Below are 27,720 nucleotides of genomic sequence, written 5' to 3' on the forward strand. Positions count from 1 at the left end.
AAAGATGTAAGTTAGGAAAAATCCATGTGTGCCTGTTGCTGTTAGAAGCCACTTCTGTGGACACTGGGTTTGAGGATGAGAACTTAAGGAAATGCATCGGAGAGATAGGGCTGTTTTATTGTAAATGCTGTGGGAGGTCCCTATGGGTTTTAAGCCTGGCCATGACATCCATTTTGTATTTTAGAGGTCATGTGGCAGTGTTCTGGTAAGTAAGTAACAGTCATACTTTTTAGGTATAAGTCTGTTCTCAAGTGTGAACAAAGTATGCCGTGTGTTTCTTACTTAAATAAGGCAAATGTTACTTTGGAAAAGATGGTTACATTTTAAAGGGTAAAATGTTAGGGTAGTGGTGGGAGAAAGGACTTTGGATTTCCTTACTCTGCCACAGTTTTGAAAAACAGGTAGGTGCGTGGTGGAACTGACTGAATTATGCAAGGGTGAATCAGCTCTTTCACTCTCAGGTTCTAGGCTCAGAAAGTGATAGAATTAAATGTAGACTCTGAAAGAAGATGATGGAAAGATTAAAAAAAACTTTATGTGAATGAAGGCCATGTTAGAAAGGGAATAGCAAGATGGTCATAAGAAAGGTGAGCACCCTAAATGATTTGCTTATTATCCTATTGTACATCTAGCTTCCCTCTCCACCAACCTGTTTACCCCTGTGCCTGTAAATATAGTTAAATGCTGAAGTCAAAAGTGATTTTGCAAGTAAACTAGTGTTAGAATTTAAGTTTCTCAGTCCTCTTTTGGTATATATTAACATACTTTATAAAATCACACTGAAATGTATTTTACTTTTTATATTAACTTTCCTTTTGTGAGGACTGGTGCTAATGAGCCACACCATAGGAAAACAGAGGTATATGTCTTGAAAGTATAAGACAGTGAGTTAGATGTTATGGTACAAAACGACATTCGATATTTAGCAAAGACTTTTCTTACCTTTGTCAATGTTTTATAGAAAAGTATAGGTTAGTACCTGAAACTAATATTGTACTGTGTATTAACTGGCTGGAATTTAAATAAAAACTTGTGGGGGGGTGTGATAAAAGTAGAGGTTAGTAAATATCATAATACATATTTTTCTGGAATATAATAAAAAATTCAATGTCTATTTTAACAGGCCAATAGCAGGATATGCTAACCTGTGTCCAAATATGATCTCTACCCAGCCTCAGGAGTTTATTGGGATGCTGTCCACAGTAAAACATGAGATTATTCATGCCCTGGTAAATTCTGCTGTTAACTACTGTTCTTTTTTTTTTTGGTGCTTTGATTTTCTGCTTATTATGCTGTCATGTTGATGTGTATGTTAAATTTTGGATTCTTAGATTTATGTCGGTAAAACCTAGATTATTAGGCCTTTGCCAATAGAGAATTTTTAATGATTAAGATAATGGCTTGGTTGAGTTATACTACCTAAAATAATTAAGCAAGTAAATTCATTGGGTAAATAGGAGTTTTGAGAAAATGATTACTATTTTTTAAAAAAACAGAAATTTAGAGAAACTTACTTTCCTCTAAAGTGATAATTGATAATGCTATTGTAGATCTTTCTTATCTTTTACAGAGATCTGAGTGCAAAAGGCCTCTTGAGCTGCGTAGGCCTTCTAAAATTTAAATTTACTTATTCAGAACCTCTCCTTCCATTTTCCCTATTTGTCCAGATTAGTGAACTTTTATAATATGTCCAGGAAATTAATTAAAGTTATCTAAGACCCTAGGAAATGCTGTCTTGATGCCATTTATGTATTTAGAAAATAGATGGTAGTAAAATGTAGTCATTGGGAGAGAATAGATCACACAGATTTAGGTGTGAATCTTCTTAATTCCACCACTGAAAATCTTTGGGCTCTTGTGTAAATTATTTAGCTGTTGCAAGCCTTAGTTTCATTTGTTAAATGATAATGGTAGTACATACTAGAGTGGATTTTTTCTTCTTGGAGATTAAATAAGATAAAACAGAAATGCTCCAGGACCATGCTATGAATAGTAGGGTGTTAAAAAAAAATTAGTGGTAATTATGTGTTAGTCTTACTTAGTGAGCTGTCATGTATGACCTTGAAAAGCAAGCCTGTCTTAAAGTCAGCATTGAATGACTCCATGAAACTCCATTGTAACCAGATAGCATTTATGTCCTTTAGGGGAGGGGATTGTAACATGAATCATGTCTTTTTCTTTTATTTAAAAAAGTAAACTGAACCTGCTAATTGAGGTGAAAGACAAGGATCATTCTAAGTAAGACCTAAAAACTACAGTTACTTGATGTTGAGAGAAACAAAGAAGAACAACAGGTTTTAAGTGAATACGTAAGTGAACATAAATGCAGAGATCCCAGGCACGAGATAGATTATGTTATAAATGTTATGAACAGGCAATTCACAAAAGAAAAAATTCCAATTGACTGAAAAATGTGTGAGAAGGTATTCAGACTTACTTTAGCAGTCAAGGAATCACAAATTAAAGCTAGATATCATTGACTGTAAAAGCATGTATGAAAGTTATGCACATTGACTTCAAGGTGTGGTTACTTTTTTTTTTTTTTTTTTTGGTAGTGGTTACTTCTAGGGAGAGGGAGGAAAGAGTTAGGTAATGGGGCTTCAACCATATTTACTCTGCAGTGTTTTATTTCTTAAAAGTTTAAAGAAAATACGATAAAATTAACACCTTAACTTTAAAGAAGACACATAAGCCTCCAGTTCTCTTTTACTTTCTGCGTATTTGAATTATTTTAAAAATTGTAAAAACCTAAGAAATTTTAAATATTAGCTTAAGTCTCAAAACCCATCTTGGACAATGGCAAGAATTATATTTTTAACAGAGATTCCCCCTAAAGTTATATATGCTAATAGCTATCGATTACAGTGGTGCTTTAAATACCTAATAAGCTTTCGAGATGTGAGTGTTTAGAAGAATTTTCAAGCTGATAGAGTGGGAAAAATGTGTATTTAGAATATTATACAGGATGAGGCAAATCATACTATTTTAAGCTTTGTATAACTTCAGTGAATTGTAGATAAAGAACAATTCAGATTTCCCTAGCTGACTCAATTAAGTGTCCTTTGCATCTTCAGAGATTAAAAAAGAAGAAGAAGTGCAGGAATAAAAGAATAATTTGGATTCCATTAATCATTTTGTCAAGCCTTGAATGACACAGAGGCCCCAGTTGTGTAAGCAAAGTAATTTGCCAAAGGAATTGGTTAATTAAGTGATCATTTGTGATTGTTAGTTATTTAGATATAAGTTATAACATATTCTCAGTGTACAAAACATACATAAAGAAGTAGTTACAAAAGTACTTTGTCTGAGTTACTAGATTAGGAAAGACAGCAAGAAAGGAAATCTCACTAATGAAATAAGAGATATCAAATGGTAATAATTTTATGTGTGTGTGCCCATCTGTTATGGGAGGGTAAGGATAGTGAATGGGAACCTTTATGTGAAGTATCCATTATCTCATTCATTAAAGACTTCTTAAAAATAGTATTTAAATTGTGACTCTAAATATAACAAATTTATATTACAAAAAAATTGGGGGAATATGAGTGATTTTACACATTACCCTACCATCAAAAGAACCACAGCTAATATTTTGATATATGTTTCCATTTTTTCCTAAGTATACACACACACACACACTTCTAGTCTTGTTAAGTACAGATATATATTAAATGTGGACTTTAGGATTAAAGACTTTGAATTTTTATGAATGCATTTGATTGCCTACCCCCTACTCTAAACTATATTGTTAATTGTTCTCAGTGGTAACATTCCCTGGATGCAATTGTAGAGTTTATGTAATAAGTTCATGAGAAGGGGATAAACTGTGATAAATACAAATCATTCTTAAACACATGTATTTCTTATTTATACCAGTACCAAAGAATGTTGTCACTAGTACTTTGGATTTCTTCACTTACAATTACCTCAGGTAATTGAAATTTAAAATTCATAAGACGGAATACTGAAGTTTTGTCTAGTTCCAGTATGTGGCAAATTCCTTTAAAAATATTGGCCACGTGCTTTTATGAGGTTCTATCAGTGTTCTCTTTTGATAGTAGCATGCTATGATGTGTATAATCAGTCTTGATATTTTTCTCTGTGAGACATTTTAAACTTTTTTTTTTATAGGGTTTCTCTGCTGGCCTGTTTGCGTTTTACCATGATAAAGATGGAAATCCTTTGACTTCAAGATTTGCAGATGGTCTCCCACCTTTTAATTACAGGTATTTGTTATTTTTGTTCTTGTTCTTCTCTTTTAGAAGGGCGCTAAGACTAAAATCTTAGAATCATGGCATGTTAGGTGCCATAAATAATAGTGGCTTCATGACTAACCTAAAAAGGCTGTAGCTATTAAAATGGGATAAAAGAGGTCACTTAGCATTACCTTTTCATTTTAGAGATGAAGCTGTTAAGATGCAGAAAACTTAAGTGACTTGTCCAAAGAACCAGGACTCTTCTTGCCAGCAGAGGTCTTTTTTACCACATTGTAACTTCTAACACTATACGGTATAGTTAGGCCATAGGAAAATGTAGTTTGATTATATTTTGGCTTATTAATAATTACTGCCTCTCATGGCAATATTTATATATGAACTGAAACTGTATTTAGCACAGCATGTTACCAGCAATCTATAGAGTCAGGGCCTAAAATAAATAATACTAAGAAACACTAAAAAAAATTATCAAAAAAATTTTTTATAGCATATCAATCACAGAACTGTAACTATTTGCATACATTTATATAAGCTCTCTAGATCTCTACATTAAGAGGATATGTGCACAAAAAGACATGCTCAAGAATGTTCGGGGGCACCTGGGTGGCTCAGTGGGTTGAACCTCTACCTTCGGCTCAGGTCATGATTTCAGGATCCTGGGATCGAGCCATGCATCGGGCTCGTTGCTCAGCAGGGAGCCTGCTTCACCCTCTCTCTGCCTGCCTCTCTGTCTGTCATCTCTGTCTGTCAAATAAATAATAAAATAAAATAAAATGTTTGTGGCAGTTTTGTAATTAATTACCAAAGAATAGAAACTATCAAAAGATCCATCAATAGAAGAATGAATAAATATGTTATGATGTATTCATATAAATGAAAGCTATAGGGCACGTGGATGGCTCAGTTGTTAAGTGTCTGCCTTTGGCTTGGGTCATGATCCCAGGGTTCTGGGACCCAATCCCACATTAGACTCCCTGCTCAGCAGGGAGCCTGCTGCTTTTTCTCCCACTGTCTCACTGTCTCTGTCAAATAAATGAAATAAAATAATAATCATAATCTTTAAAAAAAAGAAAACTTATAAGGCACTAAAAAAGAACACACTATTGTTTTTTTTTTTAATTTTTTTTTTAAAGATTTTATTTCATTGACAGAGATCACAAGTAGGCAGAGAGGCAGGCAGAGAGAGAGGAGGAAGCAGGCTCCCCGCCTAGCAGAGAGCCCGATGCGGGGCTCGATCCCAGGACCCTGGGATCATGACCTGTGCTGAAGGCAGAGGCTTTAACCCACTGAGCCACCCAGGCGCCCCAGAACACACTATTGTTACATGCAATAGCATATATCAATATCACAGATAGAGTTTTGGGCAAAAGAGATCAGATAGTCCGTTTGTATGGAGTTAAAAAAGAGCAATGATAAAAGGCAGATAAGTGGTCTTGAAGGCCCAAGCTGTTAAATGGCATATAAGTTGAGTATAGATTAGGATAGGGCACAAGGAAGCCTTCCAGTGGTACTGACAGTGTTCCCTGTCTTTATCAGATTAGTGGTATATGGATATGAAATAAACAGTTAAACCTTTCACTTAAAATTTGTTAACTTGATGTATATTTTGCTTTAATTACAGAGATCTCTATTAAAATAGCTAGAATTAAATACTAAAGCAGATAATGTTTTATTCATCATGATATTTTTTAAAGTACATATGAAGAAACAAATTTTAATTGGAAATATGTTAGATAGTTCATATTCATTTGGTGGTGTAGGAGGAGTCTGGCCTTTCCTAAAATTGTGGTCTTTATGGGAAACATAAGTGGTGAAGTAGGCATCAAGTACATAAGTGATGTAGGTAAGGAGGAGAGAGCCTCCTCCTTATGCCACTCATAAGAACTATTGTTAAGCTGATAATTTGCAGTGCTTTCTTGTACTCAGGATATTCCTCAAAAGCAGGAAATCTTAAAGTATAAATGAATATAAGAGGATAATAGGAAATACAGTTGGTAAACATATGAAGAGTTGGATTGTCCCTTCCATATCTATTTGGAGAAACTATTTGTCTAGAAATGTAGATAGTGAAGAGGATATTAGGAATTATTAATAAGGAATTATTAATAAGGTAAAAGCTCTTTATTTTCTTGCTGCATTTGATTGCTATGGTTGGTTAAACATGACTTTGCCGTGGAAAAAGATAAAAGCAATTAAGAAACAGTGGAGAGGGGCGCCTGGGTGGCTCAGTGGATTAAGCCGCTGCCTTCAGCTCAGGTCATGATCTCAGGGTCCTGGGATCGAGCCCCGCATCGGGCTCTCTGCTCGGCAGGGAGCCTGCTTCCTCCTCTCTCTCTCTGCCTGCCTCTCTTCCTACTTGTGATCTCTCTCTGTCAAATAAATAAATAAAATCTTAAAAAAAAAAAAAAAAGTAATTAATAAAAAAAAAAAAAAAAAAAAAAAAGAAACAGTGGAGAGAGGGCACCTGGGTGGCTCAGTGGGTTGGGCCTCTGCCTTCGGCTCCAGTCATGATCTCAGAGTCCTGGGACCGAGCCCTACGTCAGGCTCTCTGCTTGGCGGGGAGTCTGCTTCCTCCTCTCTCTGCCTGCCTTTCTGCCTACTTGTGATCTCTATCTGTCAAATAAATAAATAAAATCTTAAAAAAAAAAAAGGAAAGAAACAGTACAGAGGATCGATCATAAGGGAAGGAAGGGAAAACTGAATGGGAAGTCAAGGAGGGGGAAAAACAAACCATGAGAGACTCTTAACTATAGGAAACAAACTGAGGATTGTTGGAGGGGAGGTGGGTGGGGAGATGGGGTAACTGGGTGATGGGCATTAAGGAGGGCACATGATGTGATGAGCCTGGGGTATTACAACTGATGAGTTATTGAACATTACATCTGAAACTAATGATGTGTACTATATGTTGGCTAATTGAATTTAAATACAATAAATAAAAAAATAAACTAATAAAAAAAGAATAACATCAAGGCATGGGTAGATGAACAGATATATGATATGGCAAATATAGCAAAGTATTAATTGTATGGTTATCAGTGATGCAGGTGTTCTCTTTACAATTCTGTCAACATTATGTCTGTTTAAAATTTCTGTAAAGTAATGCTGGAAAATATATAGCTTCTTTGTTCTGTTTTAGTGGTGGAAATGAGATTCATAGGGTTAATGATAGAAGTAACTGGGGCACCTGGGTTACTCAGTGGGTTAAGCCTTTGCCTTCGGCTCAGGTCATGATCTCAGGGTCCTGGGATCAAGCCCTGCATCAGGCTTTCTGCTCAGCAGGGAGCCTGCTTCCCCCTCTCTCTGCCTGCCTCTCTGCCTACTTGTGATCTCTCTTTGTCAAATAAATAAATAAAATCTTAAAAAAAAAAAAAAGTCATCTAGGGAAAAAAACAAAAAAAGCGATACGGATTATAGGAAAAGGCAAAATTGATGTCCATTATAATTGATGTTGTTATATCCTACCAATGTTGTATGAATGCTTACCTTACATTACTGGATAGTAAAGATCTTTTTTTTAGGCCAATTTGGTAAAAGATGTTATCTTGTATTTCTAGGACTACTGCTAAGGTTTTAGCCATTTGAATTTTCTCTTTGATCACAGCCTATTTATGTTTTTGGGCTAGTCTTGGGTTATTTTTCTTCTTCTAATGATTTTGTTAGAGTACTTTATAATTTAAGGATATTAATCCTTTTTTTTGTATTTGTTGCAAATATTTATCCCATTTACTTATTTTGTTTATCATATTTTTTCTTCTGTTGCTTAAGAAACTTCTGCCCTTCAATGATTATAAAAATACTCTCCTAAATGTTTTCTGATAATTTATTATTTGAATTTTCTACATTCATAGTTTCAATTAAATTATTATTTGAATTTTTTACATTCATAGCTTTAATTCATTCAGAATTTATTTTTGCTTCATGTATTTTGGGGTTCTTTTGTAAGATACATATATGTTTATAACTGTTATATCTTCTTGGTGGAGTGACTCATCACTATAAAATGTCCCTTTTTATCTCTATTAACAATTTTTGTTTTAAGTCTATTTTGTCTGATATTGGTATAGCCATTCCAGCTTTCTTTACGGGTACAGTTTGCATGGTATATCTGTTTCATTCTTTTACATTCAACTTAATTCTGTCCTTGAGTCTGAGCTGTGTTTCTTGTGGACATGGTTGGATTATGGTTTTTTTTTTTTAAATGCGTTCTTCCAGTCAACCATGATCTGCCCACTCTATAGTGGCTGTCAGGTTGCTGGCTTTCACCATGATTGTGGGCTCTAAGTTTCAGGGCTGCCATATGACTGGAGTGAGGGCATGGGAGAATGCTACAAAGCTTACTGTTCTTATTGAATTTATCCATTTTTTTAAAAATAAATCTTTCCTGGATTGCTGCAGGTCTTTAGTTAATTTACAAAGTTCTGAAAAAGTTGATTAGGCATTTTGCCACTTTCCTCATTGTTTTCATGAATAGAATTTTCAGAGGTCTGCCATTTTTGCTCAATTGTCCTGGAATTTATTTCTGTATATGGTCTGAAATAGGGATTTAACTTTTTTCCTAAATGGATAACCAGTTTTACAGCACAGTTATTAAGTAAATTACCCTTGCCCAATAAGTTAAAATGACATTTTTTGTTATTATTTATTAAGTTTTCTTATATACTTGGATATATCTCTGGACTTGCTTTTGTTTTATCCAATAAATTTATTAAAAGGAAGTAATTCATTGTCATCTGAACGAAGTATTAGCTATGTGAACTTAGGCAAGTTTCTTCATCTCTCCAAACTTCTGTCTTTTTATCTACAAAATAGTGATAACCTCAGAAGGTTGAAAAGATTAAATTAGAAAATGTCAAGTACTTTGCAAAGACTTGGTACATAGTAAAGTCCAATATTTTAATTTCATATTGATGTTCATAAGCACTTTTACTATTTAAAGTTGTGCTGAATTTGCAAAATGACTGTCTTTTATTCTTTAATTGCAGTCTTGGATTATATCAATGGAGTGATAAAGTAGTTCGAAAAGTGGAGAGATTGTGGAATGTTCGAGATAATAAGATCATTTCTCACACTGTGTATCTTCTAGTAACACCTCGTGTTGTTGTACGTATTAACCCAACTTCTTCACGTTTCCTGACCCATCTCCTCTTTTCCTTTCTTATAGTTCTTTCTTTACTGATCATTATTGTTTAAGGATTTAAGACTAGGGGCACCTGGGTAGCTTAGTTAGTTAAATGTCTGACTCTTAGTTTCAGCACAGGTCATGATCTCAGGATTGTGGGATCAAGCCCCTCGTGAGACTTTGTGCCCAGTATGGAGTCTGCTTGAGATTCTCTCTCCTTCTGCCCTTCCTCCCAATTGTGCATGCACACTGTCTTTCTCTCTCTAAAATAAATAAATACATCTTTTTTAAAAAAAGAATTTAAATTTCAGGACCTATAATAAAAATGATATAAAGGCAGTACAGTAAAGCTACAAGCCAAGAGAAATATGAAGAAATGGAAATTTGGCAGTAATTCTCATGGCTCCATTTTAAATCATTGCTTTAAGCCAGTGCTCCTCTACTGTCGTACCTCTTAGGATCACTGGTACTGTTTGTGTAATTGCTGATCCTTCACTATGCTGTCTATATTAGTCAAGGTTGTCCAGAGAAACAGAACCAACAGAATGTGTTGACTGAGAAAGAGGAGGGAAAATAGAGGGAGGGAGAAAAGGAAATTTATTTTAATGAAATAGCTCCTATCGTTATGGAGGTTGGTGAGCTCATACTCTGAGGGTGTAAGCTGGAAGGCTGAACACTCAGGGAAGAGTTACAGTTTGAGTCCAAAAGCAGTAAGCAGGCAGAATTCCTTCTTGCTTGGACAAAGTCAATCTTTGTTCTTTTTAAGTCTTCAACTGAATGGATGAGGCCTGTCTATATTATGGAAGGTAATCTGCTTTACTTAATTTACATGTTAATCTCATCCAAAAACACCCTTACTCAAACATTCAGAATTATGTTTGATCAAATATCTGGGCACTGTGGCCGAGCCAAGTTGACATGTAAAATTAACCATCCCACTTTTATTTTTAAAATAAACTCTACCCCCAACATGGGGCTCAAACTCATGCCCTCAGGATCAAGAGTCACATGCTCTACTGATTGAGCCAGCCAACACCCCTGCCTTTGGAACTTTTGCATTGTTCTTGGGATATTTCTCATCACTGGAAATTTCTAACCAAAGGAGAGAAAAAAACCAAGTGAGCAAAATTATATTCTAATGAAGAATTTATTTTTTTTCAAAGACTGTATCTATACTAAGAGCAGTTTATACCTTCATTAAAAATGTTGATACAGTAGTTACAAATAGCAATCATGTTAGTCTGTATCCTTTTTGAAATGTCACTTAAAGCCCAAATCTTCAAATAGAGGAAGAAAATATTAAGAGAAATAATAATTTACTAGCAAAGAAGAGTGTAATAGTATCAGAATATTCTATTTAATTATAGTAAAAACCATATTTTTAAAAGATGTTCTCACTTCTCACCAAAGTAGTTCTTTAATGGCTACTTTATTATATTTAGATTAGGTTAGATAAAGAATCTGCTGTTATCATATTTCTGTAGGGTTTATTTAATTTTTTCTGATTCTCAGGATGAAGCACGAAAACATTTTAACTGTCCAATTCTGGAGGGAATGGAACTTGAAAATCAAGGCGGTATGGGCACTGAGCTCAATCATTGGGAAAAGCGGTTATTAGAGGTCAGTTTATTTTTACATTTTACTAGAGGGCACCTGGGTGGCTCAGTGGGTTAAGCCTCTGCCTTTGACTCAGGTCATGATCTCAGGGTCCTGGGATCAAGCCCCAAATCAGGCTGTCTGGTTGCAGGGAGCCTGATTCCCCCTCTCTCTGCCTGCCTCTCTGCCTACTTGTGATTTCTAATCACAATCTCTGTCAAATAAATAAACAAAATATTTTTTAAAAATGTTACAATACATATTTTTTCTTTAATAAAAATAATTCTCAGGACGCCTGGGTGGTTGAGTCGCTTAAGTATCTGCCTTCTGCTCAGGTCATGATTCCAGTGTCCTAGGATCGAGTCCCACATGGGGCTTCTTGCACAGCAGGGAGTCTGCTTCTCCCTCTGCCTGCCACTCCCCTTGCTCGCACTCTTTCTCACTTTCTCTCTGGTAAATAAATAAAATCCTTAAAAAAAAAAAAACGTTAAAAATAAATAAATAAAAGTAATTCTTATTCAGGTTATTCAAACAGTATAATGGGTTATGAAGTAAAATTATTTTTCTCTTTTTTTTCTGTTTGGTTCCCCCTTAACAAGGTCAATAAGTTCAATAATGAACTAGAATGAATCTTAACTGTCCTTCCTGATTATTGTTTGTTAGTTAACTTCTTGTCTCTTTTTAAAACTTGAAATGTTTGATAGGTAGCCACTAAAATAAGTCCTCCTCCTCTTTTCCACTTACTTCCCTTGCTTTTCCATAAGGTGGACCCTATATATACTAAAAAACCTATGGTAACTTAAAGTTCCTTTTCCCCTTAGTGCTCCAGATCTACTTTAAGATGTAATCACTATTTAAATTTTTTGTATATCCTTCCAGAAATGTTATATAAATGTAGAGATATACACACCAACACACAGTTTTTTTTTTTTAATGGAGTCATACATTTGTGAACTCTTTTCCACTTAATGATGTATCTTGACATCTTTCCAAGCAGTACAGGGCTCCTCCTATAATGTAATGTATGCTTTCCTAAAAAAACTCTTTCTTCAAAATTAAACACTAAAAATAACAAGACTCATGGAAAAAACAAATAACATACCACTAAGAAAAGCAGTAAGTCATAATAAAAGTACTAGCTCAGTTTTAAACATATTTCCAGTAAGTAAGCTCCTGTATTTACTATAGTATTTCTTTACCTTAGACAACAACAAAAAGCCATGGTAATTGTAAGGAAGGCTATAAATTGAGTAATGGGGGCAAGCCTAACATGTACAAAATTAGAGGGAGCCAGGCAACAACCACTTTTAAAACAGAGCCTCTGGTCATATTGAACCAAGTGGAAGAACATGGAGTGAATGGGTCATGCATAGTACCAGCATTCCTCAGTTGGCTGTGTTTAGCTGTCTTAGTGTATTTTATATTTAACTGCTATTGCTTTGTTCCACAAAATACTAAAATCCAGGGAAAAGTCATTATAAACCAACATGATTTAACAATTACATAGTATTATATGAAATGTAACAATAGACCTATGTTAATGAGCAACAATGTTTTAAATATTTTAATTTAATTTTATTTTATTTCTAAGATTTTAAGTAATCTCTACACCCAGTGTGAGGCTTGAACTTAAAACCGTGAGATCAAGAGTTGCACACTCTTCCAACTGAGCCAACCAGGCACCCCTAAATTTTTTATTTTAAAAATGTTGTGATGGGGCATCTGGGTGACTCGGTTAAGCATCTTCCTTCAGCTCCAGTCATGATCCCAGGGTTGTGGGATTGAGTCCCACATTGGGCTCTCTGCTTGGTGAGGAGTCTGCTTCTCCCTCTGCCTGCTGCTCCCCCTGCTTGTGCTCACTGTCTTTCGTACTTTCTCTCAAATAAATAAAATCTTTCAAAAAATTAAAATGTTGTGGTGAGCAGTTTATTTATATCTGTGATACCTTTCAGGAGTGGCATTCCAGTGGGTGTTCTTAGGTTCAACTAAAGAAGCATTCAAGTGGGGCCCCTGGGTGGCTCAGTGGGTTAAAGCCTCTGCCTTCATGATCCCAGGGTGCTGGGATCGAGCCCATTGCCGGGCTCTCTGCTCAGGGGAGCCTGCCTCCCTTCCTCTCTCTCTACCTGCTTCTCTGCCTACTTGTGATTTCTGTCAAATAAATAAATAAAATCTTAAAAACAAAAAACAAAACGAAGAAGCAGCAGCATTTAAGCTCATAAGACCTAACAGGCCACAATGAAGAAAGATTCACTTAGAAGGATACAGGAAAGAATGTGCAGCATGGGAGCATGACAGAAGTCAGGCATTTCTCTTGTGCTCCACACAGCAGACTAGGGACTGTCATCCATGCCTCTCCCCCACCCTACTCCAGCTCAAATACAGGAGCATAAGGCCATAACAGAGGGATGTAAGAACCAGCCTGGCTTAGAAGTACTATGTCCCAAATAAGAATTAATATATGTTTGTTTGTTTGTTTTAACAGTTCCATAGATATAACTTCCAGATCTCTGTAAGGGACATCCCCATAAGAGTCAGTGCACATGGGGAAGTTCCAAACTGTGGCTTACAAAAGAGTGAAATTAATGTTTGTGCTGACTATTCTTATCAGGTGACCATAAATCAATAGTGATAGAAACTTATGAAAGACACATTATATTCATTTCTCCCATGGGTATTTAATTTTTTTAATTTTATTTAAGCATATTTCCCAAGTGATTCCCATTAGAAAACCATAGATTAGTCACACATGAAAATTTATTCACTCTGCAGTAGAAACTTGAGAGTATTAATTTCATCAACAGCTGCCTTCTCTGAAATCAACTTTGTGTCTTTGAACTAATTTTTTTTAAAGATTTTATTTATTTATTTAAGAGAAAGAGAGAGCGAGCAAGAGAGTATGAGTGGGGGGCCAGGAGAGGGAGAAGCATGCCCCTGCTGAGCTGGGAGCCTGACTTGGGACTTGATCCAGGATCCTAGAATCATGACTGGAGCAAAAGGCAGACACTTAACCACTGAGCCACCCAGGTGCCCCCATGAACTACTTTTTTTAATGATATTAAAGTACTTGAGGTGACCATCCAGCATTCAGCATAAGGATTTGAAGAATACTCAGAGTTGTTGTAGGAATTTTAGGATGTGAATAAAAACATTGAGTAGATAGTAGACCTTGATGACATTTTAGGTCCCTCATAGAACTCTTTGATCCTATGATTTTGTGATACTTGCTTTGCATGTTAATGTATATTTCTGTGATCATAAGATTGAGGGTTATAAAACCATTTTTTAAAAAATTCAGACAAATAAACCATCCCTTCCAATATTTTATGGGCATCTGTTTCAACCACTCATTTTACTTTGTCTAGATTGGGTAATATTTTTACAGTATTTCTGTTTGCTTATATTTATCTTCATTTTCGTCAGAGTCCTAAATGGTGGTTATCTGCCATTTTAGGAAACTGTACACAATGTAGATATTTAAATCAGAAAGCAAATCTTTCTTTAAACTTCCTTGTTATTTTAAAGAAGGTTTCTGTATTTCACTAGTTTAAGTGAATAAGTCAGCCTTTCACACTTGAGACATTTTACATATACATCAAAATAATGGAAATTATTGGGAGTTTTAGGAGGTCTAGTCTTCTAATTTAAAATCTGTTGATTTTCAGAATGAAGCAATGACTGGTTCTCACACCCAGAACCGAGTCTTCTCTCGAATCACTCTGGCATTAATGGAAGACACTGGGTAAGACAGCTATGAGAATATTACATGCATTGTTTATTAAAATGAAATGAATATTGAATTTAAATCATGGCAGTGGTGATTTTTATGGCATTTTTCCTTTTTCTGGGGCACCACAACGGTAATATAGCCAGATGTTTCTAAATATATGGCAATATTTTAAAGTTATAGACATGGAAATTAACTTTCCTAAATCCATAAGACTTAAATATAGGTTAACTAAGTTGCTTCTCTCAGTAGAAAACATTATTATTTATCAATCCAGAAACCTGGAAATCATCTTTGACAACTCCCTCTTCCCACCTCTTACATCCAATCAATCAAAAGTGTTCCGTGATTTTTAGCTCTTTAATATTCCTGGAATCTGTCTACTTTTTTGGTCACCACTGCCTTTATCAAGGCCACCATTATCTTTTGCCTGGATTACCATAGTAGTTTTTTCGTATCTATCTCACTACATTTTAAATGATCCTTTCTATTGCCCAAAGGCGCTTCACAAATATTCTTTAGAAGTTTATTTTTAATAACATAATCACACAGTTAAGAAAGATGACCAAAGTGTACACACACGTACGTACGTACACACACACACAGATAATTATTTGTGTGTTAAGAGCAAAGATATTGATAGGGGTACCAAGAGCATTCAGTGATGAAAGAATATTTTTTCCACAAATGGTGTTGGGATAACTGGTTATCCACATGCAAAAGAATAAACCCTACTATATATGATATACAGAGATTACCTCAAAATGGATTGAAGACTTAAATATAAGACTTTAAACTATAAAACTCTTAGAATCAAAGAGTCCAAGATGGTAGAGGAGTAGGAGACCTTAGTTTTGTTCTAGGAGTTCAGCTAGATAGCTATTAAGTAATTCTGAATGCCTATGAACTCAAGTGGAGATCTAAGAAAAGAATTGCTGCAGTTCTACAAACAGAAAAGTGACCACTTTCTGCAAGAATGACATGACAGAAAAAAATCACCTCAAAAAAAGAACAAGAGGCAGTACTGATGGCCAGGGACCTAATCAGTATGGACATAAGTATGATTGTAAAACTAGTGTTCTGAATAACAATTATAAATAAAGATACTAGCTGGGATTGAAAAAAGCATAGAAGACACTAGAGAATTTCTTCTGGAGAAATGATAGAACTAAAATCTAACCAAGTTGAAATTTAAAAGACTATTAATGAGAAACAGTTAACGAATGGAGGCTCTGGGACATCTGGGTAGCTCAGTTAGTTAGGTGTCTGTTTTCGGCTCAAGTCATGATCCCAGGGTCCTGGGACTGAGTTCCACATCGGGCTCCATTCTCTGCCTGCCTGCCATGCCTCCTGCTTGTGTGTTCTCTCTCTCTGATAATAAATAAATAAATAAATAAATAAATCTATCTTTTTAAAAATGGAGGCTCTAACTGCTAGGATAAATGAGGCAAGAGCGAGGATTAGTGATATAGAAGACTAAATGATGGAGAATAAAGAAGCTGAGGAAAAGAGAGATAAACAACTACTGGATCACAAGGGGGAGAATTTCAGAGAGAAGTGATACCATAAAGTAAAACAATATTAGAATAACTGGGATCCCAGAAGAAGAGGAAAGTGGGAGCAGAAGGTATATTGGAGCAAATTATAGCAGAGAACTTTCCTAGTCTGGGGAAGGAAACAGGCATTCAATCCAAGAGGCACAGAGAACCCTCCTCAAAATAATACTGAAACTTGCAAATCTCAGAGAAAAGGGAATATCCTAAAAGTAGCTCAAGATAAAAAGTCCATAACCTGCAAGGGTGGACACAGTAGACTGGCAGAAGACCTTTCTACAGAGACCTGGCAGGCCAGGATAGACTAGTATATTCAGAGTGCTAAATGAGAAAAATATGCAGCCAAGGATACTTTATCCAGCAAGGCTGTGATTCAGAATAGAAGGGGAGATAAAAAGCTTCCAGGACAAACAGAAACTGAAAGAATTTGCAGTCACCAAACCAGCTCTATAAGAACTATTGAAAGGGGTTCTCTGAGCAAAGAGAGACCCCAAAAGTAACATAGACCAGAAAGGAACAGAGACGATATACAGTAACAGTCACTTATAGGTATTACAATGGCACTAAATTCATATCTTTCAGTTACCCTGAATGTAAATGGGCTAAATGCTCCAATCAAAAGACAAAGGGTATCAGATTGGATAAAAAGGCAAGACCCATCAATATACTGTCTGCAAGAGACTCATTTTGGACCCACAGACACCTCCACATTGCAAGTGAGAGGGATAAAAATCATTTATCATGCTATTAGACAGCAAAAGAAAGCTAGGGTAGCAATCCTTATATCAGAGAAATTAGATTTTAAACTGAAGACTGTAGTAAGAGATGAGGAAGGAAACTATTACCACAATTGAAGGGTCTGTCCAACAAGAAGATGTACAATTACAAATATTTATGCCCCTAACATGGGAGCAGCCAAATATATAAACCAATTTATAACAAAATTAAAGAAACACATTGATACTAATAAATAAAAGTAGGGGACTTTAACATCCCACTCACCGCAATGAACAGATCATCTAAGCTGAAGGTTAACAAGGAAACAAGGGCTTTGAATGACACATGGACCACATGGACACAGGACAGATATATTTAGAGCATTCCATCCTAATGTGATAGAATATACATTCTTCTTGAGTGTACATGGAACATTCTCCAGAATAGATCACATACTGGGTCACAGATCAGGTCTCAGCCAGAACCAAAAGACTGGGATCATTCCCTGCATATTTTCACACCACATTCCTTTGAAACTTGAACTGAAATCATAAGAAGAAATTTAGAAAGAACTCAAATACATGGAGGCTAAAGAGCATCCTACTGAAAAAATGACTGGATCACAAAGAACAAATAATCCAACCAAGAAATGGGAAGAAAGGGGGGTGCCTGGGTGGCTCAGCGGGTTAAAGACTCTGTCTTCGGCTCAGGCCATGATCCTAGGGTCCTGGGATCCAGCCCCTTGTCAGGCTCTCTGCTCAGCAGGGAACCTGCTTCCCTTCTTCTTTCTCTCCCTGTCAAATAAATAAATAAATAAATAAATAAATAAATAAATAAATAAATAAAAAGAAATGGGAAGAAAGGGGAACTCTCCCTTGTCAGGCTCTCTGCTCAGCAGGGAACCTGCTTCCCTTCTTCTTTCTCTCCCTGTCAAATAAATAAATAAATAAATAAATAAAATAAAAAGAAATGGGAAGAAAGGGGAACTCTCTTACACTGTTGGTGGGAATGCAAGCTGGTGCGGTGACTCTGGAAAACAGTATGGAGGTTGCTCAGAAAATTGAAAATAGAGTTACCCTATGACCCAGCAATTGCACTTCTGGGTATTTACCCCAAAGATACAAATGTAGTGACCCGAAGGGGTACCTGCAGCACAATATTTATAACAGCAATGTCCATAATAGCCAAACTATGGAAGGAGCCCAGCTAGCCATCGCTGGATGAATAAAGAACATGTGGTATATATATACAGTGGAGTATTATGCAGCCATCAAAAAATGAAATCTTGCCATCTTTAATGACATGGATGGAACTAGAGGGTATTATGCTAGGGAAAATAAATCAATTCGAGAAAGACAATTATCATGTGATCTCACTCATATGTGGAATTTAAGAAACAAAACAGGATCATAGGGGAAGAGAGGAAAAAAGGAAACAAGACAAAACCAGAGAGGGAGACAAATCATAAGAGATTCTTAATCATAGGAAACAAACTGAGGGCTGCTCAAGTGGAAGAGGGTGGGAGAATGGGACAACTGTGTGATGAAGCTTAAGGAGGGTATATGATGTAATGAGCACTGGGTATTCTATAAGACTGATGAATTACTGAACTCTACCTCTGAAACTAATAATACACTATATGTTAATTGAATTTAAATTAGGAAACTCTTAGCATCCTAGGTATTAATCTTCATGATATTGGAGTAAGCAGTAACTTTTTTTAAAGATTTTATTTATTTATTTGACAGACAGAGATCCCAATCCGACAGAGAGGCAGGCAGAGAGAGAGGGAGGAGGACTCAGGCTCCCTGCAGAGCAGAGAGCCCGATGTGGGGCTCGATCCCAGGACCCTGGGATCATGTATGACCTGAGCTGAAGGCAGAGGCTTAACCCATTGAGCCACCCAGGCGCCCTAAGCAGTAATTTTTTAAAAGACCTTATTTAGGTTAAAAAAAAAAAAAAACTTATTTAGGTATATGAGAGAGAGAGAGCTCAAACAGAGGGATCGACAGAGGGGGAGGGAGAGGCAGACTCCCCACTGAGTTGGGAGCCTGATGCAGGGCATTGATCCCAGGATGGTGGGATCATGACCTGAGCCGAAGGCAGGTACTTAACTATCTGAGTTACCCAGGTGTCCCAGCAGTGATTTCTTAAATATGATAACAGAAGCATAAGCAAACAAAGAAATATTAGATAGATTAGACTTCATCAAAATTAAAAACTTTTGGGGGCGCCTGGGTGGCTCAGTGGGTTAAGCCACTGCCTTCGGCTCAGGTCATGATCCCAGGGTCCTGGGATCGAGTCCCGCATCGGGCTCTCTGCTCAGCGGGGAGCCTGCTTCCTCCTCTCTCTCTCTGACTGCCTCTCTGCCTACTTGTGATCTCTCTCTGTCAAATAAATAAATAAATTCTTTAAAAAAAAAATTAAAAACTTTTGTGCTTCAAAGGGTACTATCAAAAGAGGGAAAAGGCAACTCACAAAATGTGGAAAATATTTGCAAATAATCTATCTAATATTATATCTAGTACCCAGAAAATATAAAGAATTCTTATAACTCAATGATAAAAAGGCAACCTGATTTAAGAATATGTGAAGGATTTGAATAGATATTTCTCTAAAAAAGATACAGAAATGGCCAGTAAGCACATGAAGTTATTCTCGGCATCATTAGTCCTTAGGGAAATGCAAATCAAAATTACAACAAGATACTATTTCACACCTACTAGGATGACTATAATAAAAAAGACCATAGCAAATGCTGATGAGGATGTGGGAAAATTGGAATTCATATACTGCTAAGAGGAATATAAAATGATCCAGCCACTTTAGAAAACAGACTGATAGTTCCTCAAAAAGTTAAATGAGATTTACCATATGATCTAGCCATTTTACTCCCAGTTATCTGTCTGAAAGAACTGAAAACATGTCCACATAAAAACCCAGACATGAATATTCACAGCAACTTTACTTATAATCAAAAAGTAGAAAAGCCTTAATGTTCATCAACTGATGAATGGACAAGCAAAATGTGGTATATACATACGATGAAATATTATTCAGCCATAAAAGGGATGAAGTCAAGAGAATGAAGAGACATGTTAGAGACAGGGAGAATATATTTGTAAAAGGCACATCTGATAAAGGACTATTACCCAAATATATAAAAAAACAACAACAACTTAAAATTCAAGGTACTCCTGAGTGGCTTGGTTGATTGAGATCTGCCTTCAGCTCAGGTCATGATCCCAGAGTCCTGGGATCAATCCCCACATCAGGCTTCTTACTCAGCAGGGAGCCTGCTTCTCTCTCTGCCTGCGTTTTCCCTGCTCCTGCTCTCCCTCTCTCTTGCTCTCTGACAAATAAACTCTTAAAAAAAAAAAGTCTTAAAACTCAATAAGAAAATGAACAACCCAATTAAAAACAAGCAAAAGAGCTATACAGACCCTTCACCAAAAAAGGTATATAGATAAGCATATGAAGAAATGCTCCATGTTTTATTTAATGACAAATATTTTGTCAGTAATTTTAACATCATTACAAAAAGAGTTTATAGGGCGCCTGGATGGCTCATTTGGTTAAGCATCTGCCCTCAGCTCAGGACATGATCCCACAGTCCTGGGATTGAGTCCCATATCAGGCTCTCTGCTTAGCAGGGGGCCTGCTTCCCTCAACCCTTCTTCTGCTCCTCCCCCTGGTTGTACGCTCTCTGTCAAATAAATAAATAAATAAATCTTAAAATAAGAACTTGTAATTACTCTAAGTTTTTTATGTTTACTGTATTTTGATTTCCTTAATAAACCATTTCTTTTCATCTTAATAAGAAAAAGGGAAAGGAAGGAGAAATAAAACAGGAAGAGAAGGTGATTGGAAGGAAGGGAAAAAAGAAAGAAGCATCAACAATAGGATTCTTCCCACTTCTGGATTTCAAAACTATAATTTGGAGTGATAGCAACTATAGGAAAGAAATAGACTATGTGTGAACTCTTTTGAATTTTTTTGTTTTTTCTTAAGTTTTTTTTTTTTTAATGATTTATTTATTTATTTGACAGAGAGAGAGACAACAGGAGGGGGAACACAAGCTAGGGGAGAGGGAGAAGGAGAAGCAGGCTTCCCGCTGATCAGGGAGCCTGAAAGTGGGCACGATCCCAAGACAAGGGGTTCAATCCCAGGACCCTGGAATCATAACATGAGCTGAAGGCAGATGCCCAATAATTGAGCCACCTAGGCGCCCCTGTTTGTGAACTTCTAAGTTTAAAATTTAATGTGGTTGAGATATGTACATTAATCCATTTTTTGAAAAGACCATTATCCATTAATTATGGCCCAACCATGAGTTAGCTGTACTATATGTAAGAACAGTACTCTGTGAACATGACTGGTAATCAGAGTTCTATCCTAGGATGCTATCTGGTGCAACAGAAAAGTAGATTTGGTGTCATTAGGAAGGCACCTAATTATATATCAGGGAAGATGGCAATCGTATTAAAGAAAAAGCAGGGGAAAAAAAGGGTCATCAGGGAAATGCAAATTAAAATAACAATGAAATACTACTACACACCCATGAGAATGGCCAAAATCTGGAACATCTGCTGCCAGAGACATGGAGCAAGAGGAACTCTTATTCATTGTTGGTGGGATTGCAAAATGGTATAGCCACTTTAGTATCTCTTTCTTTTTTTTCTTTTTTAGGATTTACTTATTTATTTTAGAGAGAGAGCACAAGCAGGAGGGGCAGAGGGATAGGGAGAGAGAATCTGAAACAGACTCCACAATGAGTGCAGAGCCTGACACAGGGCTTGATCTCTTGACCCTGAGATCACAAGTAATTATTAGTGATTACTATGGGGACATAGTTTTTGTTTTGTTTTGTTTTTTTAAAGATTTTATTTATTTATTTGACAGAGAGAAATCACAAGTAGATGGAGAGGCAGGCAGAGAGAGAGAGGGAAGCAGGCTCCCTGCTGAGCAGAGAGCCCGATGCGGGACTCGATCTCAGGACCCTGAGATCATGACCTGAGCCGAAGGCAGCGGCTTAACCCACTGAGCCACCCAGGCGCCCCGGGACATAGTTTTTTGAGGGGTGTTGTAAATGTTATGAAATTAGATGTAGGTTTGCCTTAAAGAAATACCATGTTTGGTTCCACACCATTCAACTAACTAAAGCAAATCATATGAATTTTTTGGTTTGTTTCCCAGTACATATAAATATACAGTAGTCTGTTACGTGTGCAATAGCATTATATCTAAAAAAACAACGTACGTAACTTTTTATTTTTTTAAAGTGATCTCCGCACCCAATGTGGGGCTTGAACTCATGACCTGGAGATAAAGAGTTGCATGCTGTACTGACTGAACCAGCAGGCACCCCACAATGTATATGCCATAATTTAAAAATAAGGGGTGCCTGGGTGGCTCAGTCAGTTGATTGCTGCTGGCTAATGAGGGCAGTGGGCAGTAAAGGTTGGAGTGGTTGTGACAATTTCTTAAGAGAAGACAATGAAGTTCGTCACACTGTTGGACTCTTCCTTTAAAGAATAACTTCTCTATAGCATGGGATGCTGTTTGGTAGCATTTTACCCACAGTAGAATTCTTTCAGACCACTCAAACTTTCTTCATTATCAGCAATAAGGCTGTTTACTTTCTTTATTATTCATGTATTCATTGTAATATCACTTTTCATTTCCTTCAAGAACTTTTCCTTTGTATTCACAGCTTATCAAATGGGTGCAAGAGGTCTAGCTTTTGGCCTCTCTCAGCTTTTGACATGCCTTCCTCATTAAGCTAAATCATATCTAGCTTTTGATTTAGTGAGAAACATGTGATTCTACCTTTCTTTCTTTTTTTTTTTTTCTAAAGAGTTTATTTATTTGACAGAGAGAGCGATCACAAGTAGGCAGAGAGGCAGGCAGAGGGAGAGGGGGAAGCAGGGTCCCTGCTGAGCAGAGAGCCCAATGCGGGGCTCGATCCCAGAACCCTGGGATCATGACCTGAGCCGAAGGCAGAGGCTTAACCCACTGAACCACCCAGGCGCCCCTGCCTCTCTGCCTACTTATGATCTCTCTCTCTGAGTCAAGCAAATAAATAAAATCTTAAAAAAAAAAAAAAAGGAGTTTATTTATTTGACAGACAGAAATCAGAAGTAGGCAGAGAAGCAGGCAGAGCGGGGGCGGGGTGGGGGGTGTTGTGCCGGGAGGATCAGGCTTCCTGCTGAGCAGAGAGCCTGCTGCAGGGCTTCTGGGATCAAGACCTGAGCGAAAGGCAGAGGCTTTAACCCACTAAGCCACCCAGGTGCCCATGATTCTTCCTTTCACTTGAACACTTGGAAGGCCACATTAGGTTATTTTCTTTTTTTAAGATTTATGTGCTTATTTGAGAGAGAGAAGAGCATGAGTGGGAGGAGGAGGAGAAGGAGAAGGACACTGCGCTGAGTCCAGAGTCTGACATGGGGCTTGATCCCAGATACTGAGGTCATGACCTGAGCCAAAATCAGAAGTTGGATGCTTAACAACTGAGCCACCCAGGCAGCCCACCATAGGGTATTAATTGGCATAATTTCAATATTGTTGTGTCTCAGGGAATAGAGAGGACTGAGGAAAGGGAGAGAGACTGGGAACAGTCAGTGCAGGAGTACATACACAATAAATAAATAAATACACACATTTATTGTTGTGTAGGTGTGGTTCTTGGTGCCCCAAGACCATTAACAATAGTAACCGGAGAGATCACTGGTCACAAATTACCATTACAAATACAATAATCATGAAAAAGTTCAAAATATTGTGAAAGTTACCAATGTGTGATACAAAGACAGGAAGTTAGCCAATGCTGTCAGAAAAATGGTGCCAGTAGACTTGCTTGACACAAGGTTGCTACAAACCTTCAATTTGTAACAATAAAAAGACAGTATCTGCAAAATGTTATAAAGTGGAAAATGTTATAAAGGAGATATGCCTGTAATGGTAATGGTTGTACTTCCCTGTGAATATACTAAAAACATTGAATTATATACATTATAAGGGTGAATTTTATAAGATATGAATTATATCCCAGTTTTTTATAAAGAACATTGACATTGAAACCAGAACCCTAGATTCAAGTCCCATCTTTGCTACTTACTTGCTGTTTCTTTCCCTCAGTTCTCTCATCTGTAAAATAAGGGAAAATGTGATACATACCTCAGTGTTTTGTGAGTTAATACATGTAAAGTCCTTAGTAAAGTGTTTGGCCCATGTAGGTACCACCTCAGGTATTAGCTGTTGTATACAAAGCTAACCCAAAGTTCGTGGAAATATATTTACCCTACTACCAACAATTCAGTTCATTTTTTCCCTATTTTATTGATTTTTAGAAGAATGAGAAATAAATGTTAAGATACAATAAATTGATTTCACAACCTTCTAATGCCCCTAAGAAACTCTCTTTCCAGTGCTTCCCCTGCTCCCTCGGCTAACTCGAGCTCATCCTTTGGGTTTAGCTTAAAACTGCTTCCTCAGATCTTTCCTAATTCCCCAGACTAATGTAGGTTTTCCTATTAATGTGCTGCTATTACCAGCTTATACTTAATCTCTGTAGCATTCATCCCAGTTGTAATTTTTTTTAAAGCATCATTTGTTTTATTTATTTATTTATTTATTTATTTATTTATTTATTTTAAAGATTTTATTTATTTGACAGAGAGAAATCACAAGTAGGCAGAGAGGCAGGCAGAGAGAGAGAGTGGAGGAAGCAGGCTCCCTGCTGAGCAGAGAGCCCGATGCAGGACTCGATCCCAGGACCCCGAGATCACGACCTGAGCCGAAGGCAGCGGCTTAACCACTGAGCCACCCAGGCGCCCCCCCATCATTTGTTTTAAAACAAAACGTCAGGAAGGGTGCCTGGGTGGCTCAGTGGGTTAAAGCCTCTGCCTTTGGCTCAGGTCATGATCCCAGGGTCCTGGGATGGAGGCCCGCATCGGGCTCTCTGCTCAGCTGGGAGCCTGCTTCCTCCTCTCTCTCTGCCTGCTTCTCTGCCTACTTGTGATCTGTCTGTTAAATAAATAAATAAAAATCTTTTTTTTTTTTTTTAAGATTTTATTTATTTATTTGACAGAGAGAAATCACAAGTAGATGGAGAGGCAGGCAGAGAGAGAGAGGGAAGCAGGCTCCCTGCTGAGCAGAGAGCCCGATGCGGGACTCGATCCCAGGACCCTGAGATCATGACCTGAGCTGAAGGCAGCGGCTTAACCCACTGAGCCACCCAGGCGCCCCTAAATAAAAATCTTTAAAAAAACAAACAAACCAACAAAAAAACGTCAGGAATTCCCCACTGGATTATAATCTTCATGAAGGGAGGAGCTGTGTCTGTTTATTCACTGGTAGAGGCTTATCATTAAACAAAGGACCTACCATAGAAGAAATGCTTAATAACTGTGGATTCATAGCATAGGAAGAGCTGCAAAGAAGGTATCAGGAGGGTTTCAAGAAATGTAGGTGGAGTATTTAGCTGGCGATTCAGTGACATAGTGCTGATAGTATGCTCTGTACTCAACCTATATTAGATATGTTAATTCCCAAGGAAATCTTATTACTTTACATTTTATCCATAGGGAGAAGGAGTGGCTAATCTAAGCACTGCTAAAATGACTGCTAATGTGCAATACTGAGGGCATCTGTTACTATCTGGACAACTTGACCTACGTTAACTGATTAACATAAGTCATGTTATAGCTGCAGAGGCTGCTGGCATTTTGGTTATTGGAATGCTGAGATTCATGTCTTCAGTGTCTCTCAGTTTCTCCCTCTCTCTCCATCTCAGTTTCTCCGTCCGCCTCCCCATGTGCTCTCTCGTTCAAATAAATAAATAAAATCTTTTCTTTTTTTAAAGATTTTATTTATTTATTTGACAGAGAAAGAGAGATTACAAGTAGGCAGAGAGTCAGGCAGAGAGAGAGGAGGAAGCAGGCTCCCTGCTGAGCAGAGAGCCCGATGTGGGGCTCGATCCCAGGACCCTGAGACCATGATCATGACCTGGGCTGAAGGTAGCGGCTTAATCCACTGAGCCACCCAGGCACCCCTAAATAAATAAAATCTTAAAAATTTTTTAAATTAAAATTTAAAGAAGAGAATGTTTTGAAGATGCTCCTTTTTAAATTTTTATTTTGTGGGAAGGTAGCCGGAATGGAGAGAAAAATTCTTGTCATTCCCTTGGCCTTTGAGCCTTTGTTTTTATGTACTGTTTTGGTAATGCTAAAGGGACCACCGATATAATATGAAAAGTTTAGAAACTGGGGCACATGGGTGGCTCAGTCAGTTAAGCATCAACTCTTGGTTTCAATTCAGGTCATGATATCTGGGGCATGAGATTGAGCCCCACATCAGGCTCATACCAAGACTGCTTGAGATTCTTCCCCCCTCCTCTCCCTCACCCTCTGCTCCAACCTCTAGCATGAATGTGCACACTCTCACTGTCTCTCAAACAAATATATATATACATATATGTGTGTATGTGTGCGTGTGTGTATATATGGTAAGAATCTATTTTTTATAATTTTATTGTTTTTGTAAACTAATCTTATTATTAAGAATAAAGAAGAAAGGGGCAACTGGGTGGCTCAGTTTGTTAAGTGTCTGCCTTTGGCTCAGGTCATGATCCCAGGGTCCTGGTATTGAGTCCCACATTGGGTTCTCTGCTAAGCGTGAAGCCTGCTTCTCCCTTTCCCTCTGCCACTCCTCCTGCTTGTGCTCTTTCTCATGCTCTCTCTCTCTCTCTCTCTCTCTCTCACAAATAAAATCTTGAAAAAGAAAAACTAATAAAAGTAGGTTCCTAGGCTTTGATTAAATTTGCCAGGGAACTGGGGCACCTGGGTGGCTCAGTGGGTTAAGTCTCTGCCTTGCCCAGGTCATGATCTCAGGGTCCTGGGATCCAGCCCCGCATCTGGCTCTCTGCTCAGCGGGGAGTCTGCTTTCTCCTCTTTCTCTGCCTGCCTCTCTGCCTACTTGTTATCTCTGTCTGTCAAGTAAATAAATACAATCTTTAAAAAAATAATAAATAAATTTGCCAGGAAACCAAATAAATGTGGAGTTTTTTTTCTGAAATTAGAACATTTAAAAAAATTTTTAATTTTAGACAAAAATATTCCTATGTCTTATTATAATAGTTTAATTTTTAGTCACAAGCAGAACCTGTATTGATGGAATATCACGAATTCAAGGCCACAAAGCAAGAAACCAGGGCCAACTGAATCAGATTAGGTAATGTTTATCCAACTAGTAAGTCCACTATTTCTTCCTTAGTTTACTCCCTTGTCTTTTTTTTCTCATTCTCTTTTTGTTTCTTTGGCCCTTAATCCCTTTGTCTCACACCTTAACCACTATCTACTCTGTGACTTCTGTCATTTTTGAAAATTACAGTGACAACATATTTTGGTTTTGATTTTCTTTTTTTTCAAATACAAAAGTACCCTCACCATAAGACAGGTGCTTATTTTACATGATTTTGTGCAACAGTTCCCATGTATAAGTGCTTTGCTTATAAATGCTCCTCTGTCTTGAGGTCCTGGTTTGCTCATTGTTGAGATCTGTAATTAGTATGCTGGAATTGTTTTTAAAATGACAGTAATAACTTCTTTATTTGAATTATTTCCACAGCTGGTATAAGGCTAATTACAGTATGGCTGAGAAGTTAGACTGGGGCCGAGGAATGGGCTGTGACTTCGTCAGGAAGAGCTGCAAATTCTGGATTGACCAGCAGAAACAAAAGTAAGAACACATTTCCTCATTATATCTTTGATAACATGGTTGATTTCTGATTTT

The 27,720-nt window shown here is 37.2% G+C and overlaps 1 protein-coding gene across 2 annotated transcripts in view; it reads left to right on the forward strand.

The window, feature by feature from the left end:
- The window catches only part of LMLN (leishmanolysin like peptidase), an 87,010-nt gene that overhangs the window by 21,620 nt on the left and 37,670 nt on the right, over positions 1–27,720 (forward strand). Inside the window, exons 7-13 of one of the 2 annotated variants that reach the window (XM_013052647.2) lie at positions 1,124–1,229; positions 4,132–4,226; positions 9,203–9,320; positions 10,335–10,457; positions 10,852–10,959; positions 14,598–14,674; positions 27,556–27,666. In XM_013052647.2, coding sequence (XP_012908101.1) covers positions 1,124–1,229; positions 4,132–4,226; positions 9,203–9,320; positions 10,335–10,457; positions 10,852–10,959; positions 14,598–14,674; positions 27,556–27,666 — 738 coding nt within the window. The remainder of the gene's footprint in view (positions 1–1,123; positions 1,230–4,131; positions 4,227–9,202; positions 9,321–10,334; positions 10,458–10,851; positions 10,960–14,597; positions 14,675–27,555; positions 27,667–27,720) is intronic. The other variant, XM_004745394.3, reaches the window with a different exon arrangement.

This window comes from Mustela putorius, unplaced genomic scaffold (genome assembly GCF_011764305.1).
Source record: "Mustela putorius furo isolate JIRA1106 unplaced genomic scaffold, ASM1176430v1.1 tig00003834_pilon_pilon_pilon, whole genome shotgun sequence".
Classification (NCBI taxonomy): Eukaryota; Metazoa; Chordata; class Mammalia; order Carnivora; family Mustelidae; genus Mustela; species Mustela putorius.